General features: G+C 41.8%; 2 protein-coding genes across 2 annotated transcripts; both read right to left on the reverse strand.

The window, feature by feature from the left end:
* Positions 1-1408: 1408 nt before the first annotated feature.
* LOC104455923 lies at positions 1409-2855 on the reverse strand. The gene is made up of 2 exons (XM_039316768.1): positions 2010-2855; positions 1409-1877 (listed from the first exon to the last, which is right to left on the reverse strand). The coding sequence occupies exons 1-2, from the start codon at positions 2643-2645 to the stop codon at positions 1812-1814; spliced, it is 702 nt and encodes a 233-aa protein (XP_039172702.1). The 5' UTR covers positions 2646-2855; the 3' UTR covers positions 1409-1811.
* A 1702-nt stretch (positions 2856-4557) lies between these two features.
* Positions 4558-7999, reverse strand: LOC120296247 (receptor-like protein EIX2). The gene is made up of 2 exons (XM_039317977.1): positions 7832-7999; positions 4558-5811 (listed from the first exon to the last, which is right to left on the reverse strand). Exons 1-2 carry the CDS (start codon positions 7997-7999, stop codon positions 4558-4560), a joined length of 1422 nt encoding a protein of 473 aa, XP_039173911.1.
* Between the last annotated feature and the right edge of the window lie 2184 nt (positions 8000-10183).

Genomic DNA, 10183 nt, shown 5'->3' on the forward strand with positions numbered 1-10183 from the left:
TTTTCAATCTTGATAGTGAGCAGGGCTGCGGAGGATGCTGTCGACAAACCTATTCTCTTGTAGCCTCAAGATCAACAAGGACAAAAAGCCTTCGTCAAACCATGTCGGAATGCTTCTAGAGAAAAGGTCTAAAATCACCAAATCTGTGCAATAATATAAAGCTTGAGGAAGCTCCCCATTGAGACGGTTTCCGTTCAAGTGTAGGGTAGTAAGGTGGGGCAATGATCCAAGAGAGCTAGAAATTACTCTGAACAACTTATTGAATGACAAAGTCAATAATGATTAAAAAAAAAAAAAAAAAAAAACCCTTCCAAGAGCCTGGAATATTGCCAAATAGGTTATTATTGGCAAGATTTAAACCAAACAACTCCATGTCACATAATGATGATGGTAGAGTACCATTGATTAGGTTATCATTGAGATACAGAGTATGTACTTGGTACATAATAGCGATATCTATTGGAAGAGATCCAAAGATCAAATTGTGGAAGAGATCTGAATAAGAACAATTAATAAACATGTTGGGCAAGGGTCTAGTAATATGACTGTAGGATAGATCAAGTTGGGAAAATGTCAAGTTGGATGATCATTTAAGCAACGGTCCAGTATTTTGATTGTAAGATAGATTGAGCTGGGAAAATGACCATTTTGGAAAGGGCTCAGCAATTTGCTTGTAAGATAGATCAAGCTCGGAAAACATCAAGTTGGCTAACCAATTCGGCAAGGGCCCAAAAAGGGAGGCATTGGTGAGTGTGATTTGTACAGCTTCCACTTGTGTCTAAATCCATCAGGGAAATTTTGTTCCAAATTTACAAGCGTTCATCGAAATAATTACCAATTGGAAATGTGGTACCCAGCAGGGTTTTGCCTCAAAACTCAAGTTATTATTGTCGCCAATGTACAACTCCATGAGCCTTGACAAATTAGGAAAATGAATATCGGTAATCACGCTTTCTAAATAATCACTTTTAAGATACAAGTGTTGCAAAGCTCCCAATTTCCCTAATGACTCGAGAATATGCCCTGCCAATTCACTATAAGAAAGATCTAACTATCTCAATGATGACAATCGACCTATTGATGGTGGAATGGTCCCATTCAACCCACTAACTGAAAGATCTAGCGTTTCCAATTTTGACATTGATCCAATGACACTAGGGATTAGACCAGAGAAGAAATTGTTCAAAAGCAGAATACTTTTTAAGTTTGTGAAGTGGTCCAACCAATTGGGCAGAGCACCCTTAAAATGATTTGAACATATCTCTGGACTCTCTAAGCTTGTTACAAGCCCTTCAAAATCCCAAACTAGGCTTGCTGATGGTACTGTGTTCTGTTTACAATGACAGTTGCCTGCTTCATATAGCAAACTCAGATAATCATGACTTGGCAAGCCTGCCTAGCCAACATCTTTCGCCGCATAACTGGAAGGAATTCATTGGGCCAATAGATATACTCATGGCCTCAAGATTTTTTGTAGAACCCACAAGAAACTGTACAAAGAAGTCGCCTTGGAGAATTGAGAACTTGAAAGACTGATATGCCAGACAGTATTCCACTTACAGCCACTCCCCATTTACTTAACTAAAAGCCAGACCAGCGGCAGAACCTGCACTGTAGCAGAATGCCACATTGCAAATGAAGCTGCTAATTTAAAAACCAAAGAGATTCAGCAAACTCACAGTCATCAGGAAATCCAAGGTCCTTGCCTTGCTTATAACAATTGTTGGTTGGATAATCAACCTCGCGCTCCAATACCAGTTGACAAAAAGGTAAGCATTTAGTGGTGACACACTCATCCAAATGCCGTCCTCCTAACCGTAAGGTCTTGCTCTTATCATGGCCTTTACATACAGAGGACGGACTAAAATTAAGGAATACTGCAATCACCGAGACAGAAATGCTGAGCACAGGCATTCAATCATTCCCAATACAGTTTTACACCTCTCTAGCCAATAGAAACGACTATATTACACGGATAAATGAACAAAGTAGGAAATTCACGAACTCACAGCAAAGGCGACAATAGCGGATGAAGGGGCAAGGAACCCGTACTTTGCCATCCCCTCGGAGATCCCGACGAAGGTGTTAGCAATCCCAAACATGATCCTCCACAACAAGGCGCACACCAACACAGCTGCAGCCCCCACGAGGACCAAGTAATTGCTCCTCAAGAACGACTCCACTTGCAGCCCAATGGCCTCCCGGTATTTGCTAAACGTAGAAAGAACCGACATTGTCGGCTTCTCGAGAACCTTCTTCGCGAAACCCCCATTCCCCGAGCTTTGGAACGAGAAATGCCTAACCCCATAGCAGTTCAATCTCGACGGACCGAGTCCCGCCGGCGAGAAGCTCTTGGACGAAGCCTGGCCTGTCCTAGGAGGGAGCACCTCGGACGCGGCGAGATTACCGAACGCTCTAGACTGGCACGAATTTCGCGCGCTGCCGGCGGCCGTGCTCGGCGGATAGGAGAGAGGAAACGGGCGGGGGAGAAGAAGGAGGGGGCGAGGAGCGGGCGACGGCGGGATCGACGGCCGCGGTCGCGAAGTGGGAGGAGGAACCGGCGGGGACGATTTCGCGAGGTCGAGTTGGTGGCGGCGATGCAATCTCAGGACGCCTTGGAGCAATCGCGAGGAGGGCTTTGACATCGTAGAAGGCGATTTGTACGGAATCGGAGCTCGAACGCCGCTGCTTCGATGCAGAATTGAAGGACGCGAATTTCGCCGGAGACTTGCGGGATCGGAGGAAAGGAAAGGAGGGTGGTTTTTTTTTTTTTTTTGACGCGAGGGAAGTGCTCCTCCCGGAGGGAAGCTGGAGCGCAGTCGATAGCTTGATGTTGTACGGTGCAGTCGGCGGTGAGGGAAGACGAGGATGACCATTCTTTGATCTCGTCTTCTACGGTTCGATCTATGGGTTTGGGCCGGAAGAGGCCAAATCCCACGTTTGAATTCTAAAGCATCCAAAATAGGGGCGGGCAACTCTAGCTTCCGCATAGATTCTATCTACAATTTAAAATCTACCCGTTGTAAAAAATTCTTTATTTTTTGGAACCTAAAATCTATCCTATCATAAATTCCTCGATTTACTCAAGTTCCACCTTTATTATAAATCAAATGATTGCATTAAATCATCATTTTTAATGATTTACACTTACTATTAATGCACTAATCACGACTTATTTTTAAACACATGAAGAATATAAAAAATTAATAAAGTAAAAGTCTTGATCATAATATGGAAGCTCAAACGAGTAGTTCTATATTATATATTCATTATTCACATCATTGCATGAAAACAAAACTAAAAACACAAAATTGTGTGGAAACATAAACTAAGAAAAACACAAACTTATTCAATTTTTTGAATTCTAAATCTACCTTACATATTTTGAAATTTGGAACCAGACAAGTTCCAACCGATCTGGTTCTTTGATTTCACATTCTACTCTAGAATTATACTCACCCCTAATTCAACTCTTTTGTGCTTCAGCTGCCAAAGGCAAGCATCTTTCCACAGAGAGAGAGAAGAGGGAATAACAGCCGCTAAATTAAGTTCTTTTTGGGTGAAGGAAGTATGATTGTCTTACCAATAGTGGAGACCAATCAGGAGATGTTTTGGCTTATTCTTTAGCCTTTGTTTTTTGTTTTTGCACAAACCCAAGAAGCAAGTTTTGGCAGTTCATGAAGACCTCCGCATGCCAACTGCTACAAGCTTAATGTATATGCAAGTTTTTGGCAAAAACACTAGAAGCACCGGTTTCAAAAAGCAATCGGAAAGCAAAACCCTTCCTTCCAATCCAAGCATCCTGCTTAGATGAGAACCCGATATGTTAGAAGTTCAAAAAGTGCATCAGAGTGATAGAGAGAAGCTCATCAACCATGAAACGAGGGGTCCGGCTCCTCATACTAGCGCACGCTTTGATTTCACGAGATTTGTTTGCATGGATGGAAAGATCGACACACCTCGCAAGGTGAAGTCAGTTGACAAGTATCGTCAGTTGACAAGTATGACGACGAAGAGGTGAGGACACAAATGGATCAAAAACCAGCAGCTCCAACGTTGTGTTTATGGTCTAAAAGCTTTGAATTTGGTAGCTCCTCCAATGCTTAATCCCGTTTTGTGGGCAAGTGAATTAGAACTTATGCAAGGGCACGTCAATCGCAAATTTGACAGTTCAAACATGACAGGAAATTGAGGATAGACACAGCCTTATTACCTTATTAGCAAACGTGAGTGAACACAAAATTGGAGAAACCTATCTAGTTTTGAATTCGCTTGCCTGCTTCCCTACCCGTCCCCTCATGATCCAAGAGTTACAGGCCTGTCGTTGTTGAGGCCCACTTAAATTTGTCCGTACCAGCACTCATTAACAGGGAAGAGACTACAAGCAGAAATCATATTTTGGTTGAAAAGAGAGAGAGCAGAAAGCAAAGTTCGGCCCGAAAGATACAGTAGAAAGAGTTGTGTTTTGAGAAAAGCAAACTCATGGAAGGGAAGAGATCATACGAGCACAAGTTCTAAACAAACCCAAAATGAAAAACTAAAGGCAGAGGAGATTTCTTACACGCTTCTTGACAATCTCAGTCTCTTCAACTTAGCTACCTTCACTACTATAGCCACGTATGCCTTGTGTGCTACCTGATCTGCAAAGCTGAAATATGCTCGTCTCCAATCCTTCTTGAACTGCAAAACACCGAAAAAGCCCCAGAACCCAATCGTAAATCCAAGCATTACGACTGCATAGAACAACGTCCGATCAAGCTTATCCTCTTCATGTGTATCTTCAGGGTGAGGGATTTTTTGTGGTTGAGGTGCCTTGGCGCTGAGGCATTTGTTTCTCAAAAGATCACCACAGAGTAGAGGATTGCCAGCATAAATGGAAGGATCGTCGAGTGTTTGGATTTGATTCCCTTTTGGAATTTGCCCCATAAGGTCGTTTTGCGACAAGTTGAGGCGAGCTAGGGATGTTAACGCTGAAATGCTTTGCGGAATTGTCCCTGAGAGATGGTTGTTTGAAAGATCAAGAGACTCGAGTGATGTCATGTTCCCAATGCCAATGGGAATATTTCCGGAGAGATGGTTGTGAGACAAGTTCAAGCCATGCAATTCTGAGAGGAAAGAGAGTTCTTCAGGGATTGACCCATTCAAAAAGTTGCTAGAGAGATCTAAATTGACCACAAGTTGCAGAACAATTCTGGTGTACTCGTTGTATCTTCCCTTCATGATCTCAACCACGTGCTCTTGACCCCAATCAATGGCTTCAAAAGGAGTGATGGCCACAGATCCAAATGAATTGATTTGATTCAAGTTGATCATGCCGCTCATGTTGCCAAGACAATGTGGGATCATTCCCGTCAAATTGTTCACTGCCATGTCTAATATTTTCAATCTTGATAGTGAGCAGAGCTGCGGAGGGATGTTGCCGACAAACCGATTCTCTCGTAGCCTCAGGATTAACAAGGAGTTAAAGCTTTCATCAAACCACGTGGGAATGCTTCCGGAAAAATTATTCTCTCCAAGGTCTAAAATTGTTAGACTTGTGCAATAATCTAAAGCTTGAGGAAGCTCCCCATTGAGACGGTTTCCGTTCAAGTGTAGGGTGGTAAGGTGGGGCAATGATCCAAGTGAGCTAGGAATTACTCCAGACAACTTATTGAATGACAAAGTCAAGAATGATAAAGAATCCTTCCAACAATCTGGAATACTACCAGATAGGCTATTATTGGCAAGATTTAAATCAATCAACTCCATATCGCATAATGATGACGGTAGAGTACCATCGATTAGGTTGTCATTGAGATACAGAGTACGTACCTGGTACATAATACCAGTATCTGTTGGAAGAGAACCGGAGATCAAGTTGTGGGAGAGATCTAAATAAGAACAGTTAGTACACATGTTGGGCAAGGGGCCGGTAATCTTATTGTAAGATAGATCGAGTTTGGAAAATGTCAAGTTGGCCGACCATTCTGGCAAGGGCCCAATAATCTGATTGTAAGATAGATAAAGGTCGGAAGACATCAAGTTGGCCGGCCATTCTGGCAAGGGCCCAGTAATATTATTGTAAGATAGATCGAGTTCGGAAAATGTCAAGTTGGCCGACCATTCGCAAGGGCCCAATAATCGATTGTAAGATAGATAAAGGTCGGAAGACATCAAGTTGGCCGGCCATTCTGGCAAGGGCCCAGTAATATTATTGTAAGATAGAACGAGCGTGGAAAATGTCAAGTTGGCTGGCCATTTTGGTAAGGATCCAGTAATCTGATTGTAAGATAGATCGAGCTCGGAAAACGTCGAGTTGGCTGGCCATTCTGGCAAGGGCCCAGTAATCTGATTGTAAGATAGATCGAGCTCGGAAAATGTCAAGTTGGCTGGCCATTCTGGCAAGGGCCCAATAATCTGATTGTAAGATAGATAAAGGTCGGAAGACATCAAGTTGGCCGGCCATTCTGGCAAGGGCCCAGTAATATTATTGTAAGATAGAACGAGCGTGGAAAATGTCAAGTTGGCTGGCCATTTTGGTAAGGATCCGAATCGATTGTAAGATAGATCGAGCTCGAAAACGTCAAGTTGGCCGGCCATTCGGCAAGGGCCCGGTAATATTATTGTAAGATAGAACGAGCGTGGAAAATGTCAAGTTGGCTGGCCATTTTGGTAAGGATCCAGTAATCTGATTGTAAGATAGATCGAGCTCAGAAAACGTCAAGTTGGCCGGCCATTCTGGCAAGGGCCCAGTAATATTATTGTAAGATAGATCGAGCTTGGAAAACATCAAGTTGGCTGACCATTTTGGCAAGGTAATCTGATTGTAAGATAGATCAAACAAGGAAAACGTCAAGTTGGCTAACCAATTCGGTAAGGGCCCAAAAAGGGAAGCATTGGAGAGCATGATATATGTGGCGTTCACTTGTGTCTGAATCCATGGGGGAACTTTAGCTCCGAATTTACAAGAATTCATCCCGATAACCACCAGTTGGAAAGGGGGTATCCAGCTGGGTTTTGCTTTAACACTCAAATTATAATTGTCATCAATCCACAACTCCTTGAGCCTCGACAAGTTAGAAAAATGGATTTCGGTAATCACACCTTCTAAATGATTATTGCAAAGAAGCAACTCTTGCAAAGCCCCCAATTTCCCTAATGACTCAGGAATATGCCCCCCCAATTGATTATTAGAAAGATCTAACAAGCTCAATGATGACAACCGACCTATTGATAGTGGAATGGTCCCATTCAATCCATTATCCGAAAGATATAGTGTTTCCAAGTTTGACAATGACCCAATGACACTAGGGATTGGACCGGAGAAGAAATTGTTGAAAAGCATTATACTTTTTAAGTTTGTGAAGTGCTCCAACCAATCGGGCAGAGCACCCTTAAGATGATTTGAACATATCTCTAGACTCTCTAAGCTACTCTCGATGAGTCCCGATGAATTTCTTTGGGTTGTCAAAATCTCTTCCCCGATTTGGTTATAACACAAATGCAATGACTTGAGGTACCGCATACTCTTTAAGAATGAGAATAAGCCTCCTTCAATGCTGTCAAAAGCATTTTCCTCGAGCTTGAGATGAGCAAGGCTTGTAAACTTGTCAAACCACATGGGAATTGATGAGTTGAAAGAGTTTTGTGAAAGGTCAAGATGTCGAAGAGAAGTCATGTTTTGAAACAAAGTGCTCGGGATGGGACCTTCGAAAAGATTACTCGAAAGATCGAGGTACTGAAGATGAACAAGAGAAGTAGAATTGGCGAAGTGATTAGAAGACATGTGAAAATTATGTAATCCACAGCCTGATAAGCTCAAATGCGATAAAGCTGGAAGCATGCTAATTACCTGCATGAGAACTCTTTCTTTCGCAATCATTGAGCCACTCACGTCGAGGTACTTTAGTGATTGAAGATGAGAGAACCACAGGATATCATCCATGACCAAATTTTCATCTTCATTACCAAGATCGAGGACTTCCAACTTGGTGAGATTTCCCAATTGTTGAGGAACCATTCCATGGAAGTTGGCAAACGATAGATTGAGGTACCTCAATTGTTTAATTGAACCGATGAATTCGGGTATTCTTCCATGATTGGAATCGATCCCACTTAAGTCCAGGTGGTTCAAGTATTTCAAGTGGAGCAAAGAAGAGTTCAACTCACCACCGGCTAGGAGAAGCTTTGATCCCATGTGAAAATAAGTACGATTTTCGTCTTTTGCTGGTTGGTGTGATAATTGGAGATTGATGACATGACCATATACTTTATCGCAAATGACTCCTTTCCATCTGCAGCAATCTTTGCCTTCCCATGAAGAAAGCAAGCCATATGGATCTACGAGGCTCCGTCGAAGTTGGAGCAAAGCCTCTCTTTCTTGCTCTCTGCATATGGATGTTGAATTGTTACAGAAGCACACACATGAATTATCTAAAATAAGTAATAGAGTCACTAGTGTGAACACTTGAGAACAATATCTCCCCATGAGCAATGAGAGAGAGGATGAATTCATGTTTCAGAGTGGAGATTTTGAGGGTCCTCTAAAAAATCATTTATAGAGAAGGGCAGGTAGAGATTTTTCTTTTAATGTGACAAGTTGTGGTTTCATGCATGCACCTTATGTCCATGCATGTGTATCATGTATAAGCAGCACATTTAAGGTCCACATATGATAGTCGTTGTCAAGAAGAAAAGGCTCATCCGTCCGTGTGGTTGGAGTTTGTAAATTGATGACTAGACCCATCTAGATAAGACGTCCCTGTCAAATTGGAAGCAAGAGTAACGCCAATACGGAGATTATGGACAAGCCCGTCCAGTATTTTGCAGTGCTGGTTTTGGATTAAAGTCAAGTCTTTTGGGTCCGAGTCATTATTCATATTAAGGTCGTTTCTTGGTCTACATCGCGAGTTTCCAAAGACACCGTTTGTTTTACGTTTTTATCTTAACTAGATTAATAACTCGAACAACGATGCTTACTAGTCTTCTTTCTCATAAGGATGATGGTAATGTACCATTCATTAGGATTTCACAGATATACAATAGAAGAGGTAGAGGGATTTAAGCTATCGGAGAGATCTTAATCAGAACCGCTAAAAGGTACATATATTGGGTAAGGGTGTGGCAATTTGAGTGTGAGACAAATTAAGCCACAAAGTTCACATGTTGGCTGACCGTATAGGGAAGGCCTCCAAAATGGAGGCATTGCAGAGAGAGAAGCCATGGTCCTCCGCTTGCGTTAGCATCCATTGTGGAAATGTCGATCCAGCTGGAATTTGCCCTAGAAGTCGGGTGATTATCGCTAATATCCAAGTACTAGAGGCTAGACCTAGTTTTTGTGGAGTGTGGATCGTTTGGGCATAGGGAGCAAAATATAGGAGTGCGGAACATCATTCGTGCCAAATGATAGCAGTAGAATTCTTTTAATCATGAAATTAGTATCGGACATGATTTTGCAGTTACAACAAAGATAATATAGGCATTACAATGTGTTTCTAACGTATCGTGTTTAAACAAGAATTATTATTTTAAATTATGTTTTCAATTATAAAAAATATCAGCATGAACAATTTATTTCGAATAAATAATAAAGATTAGTGTATTGGAACGTCTGAAATGCTCATTTTAGTATATGGATACGTTCTCATCTCGGAGGATATTTTGTGCATCCGGGATTTATGTGCTGTGTGAGAGACGAATGCATACATCTAGCATATTAAATAGTTGCCATGTCAGAGGTGAATGCATACATGTTCCTTTCAAACAAAGTTCATGAAGTCCATGCATAACTCCAAGTCAAGTTAATGTTTTCCACTTTTTAAAGTTCATGAAAATGAAAATCCACCAATAACTCCAAGTCGAAGTCAACGTTTATGACATTTCAGAATAATAACTTACTTCATCTTTAGAGCTGGTCCAGTATTCTTGTTTATTTCCGCTTTTGCGACGCAGTAAGTCGAGTAGAGTGGTAGTCATGCCTCACACAATTAGTATCATAGCTGGAAAAAGCTGAAACCGGGAGGCGTTTGCCTTTGCCTACTGCTATAAGCTTATAACACCGACTCATACCATATCATTTACCTCTAGCTGAACGAGTGTCCATGTTGATTTGGTTGCATTTATTTCTTTTTTCCATAAGTAAATATCATGTATTCGCAAAACTCCAGCAAATGTTGGAGGACAAACTGTTTTACTACCCTAGGCA

Source organism: Eucalyptus grandis, chromosome 7 (genome assembly GCF_016545825.1).
Source record: "Eucalyptus grandis isolate ANBG69807.140 chromosome 7, ASM1654582v1, whole genome shotgun sequence".
Taxonomy (NCBI): Eukaryota; Viridiplantae; Streptophyta; class Magnoliopsida; order Myrtales; family Myrtaceae; genus Eucalyptus; species Eucalyptus grandis.

Excerpts from the sequence above, each read along its gene's own strand:
- LOC120296247 (XM_039317977.1), bottom strand. The coding sequence starts at position 7,999 with ATGGTTCCTCAACAATTGGGAAATCTCACCAAGTTGGAAGTCCTCGAT. Across the intron at positions 5,812-7,831 it reads AAGAAAGAGTTCTCATGCAG|GTACGTACTCTGTATCTCAA; the intron begins GTAATTAGCATG and ends ATTATGTACCAG.
- LOC104455923 (XM_039316768.1), bottom strand. The coding sequence starts at position 2,645 with ATGTCAAAGCCCTCCTCGCGATTGCTCCAAGGCGTCCTGAGATTGCAT. Across the intron at positions 1,878-2,009 it reads CCGCTATTGTCGCCTTTGCT|TATTCCTTAATTTTAGTCCG; the intron begins GTGAGTTCGTGA and ends CGGTGATTGCAG.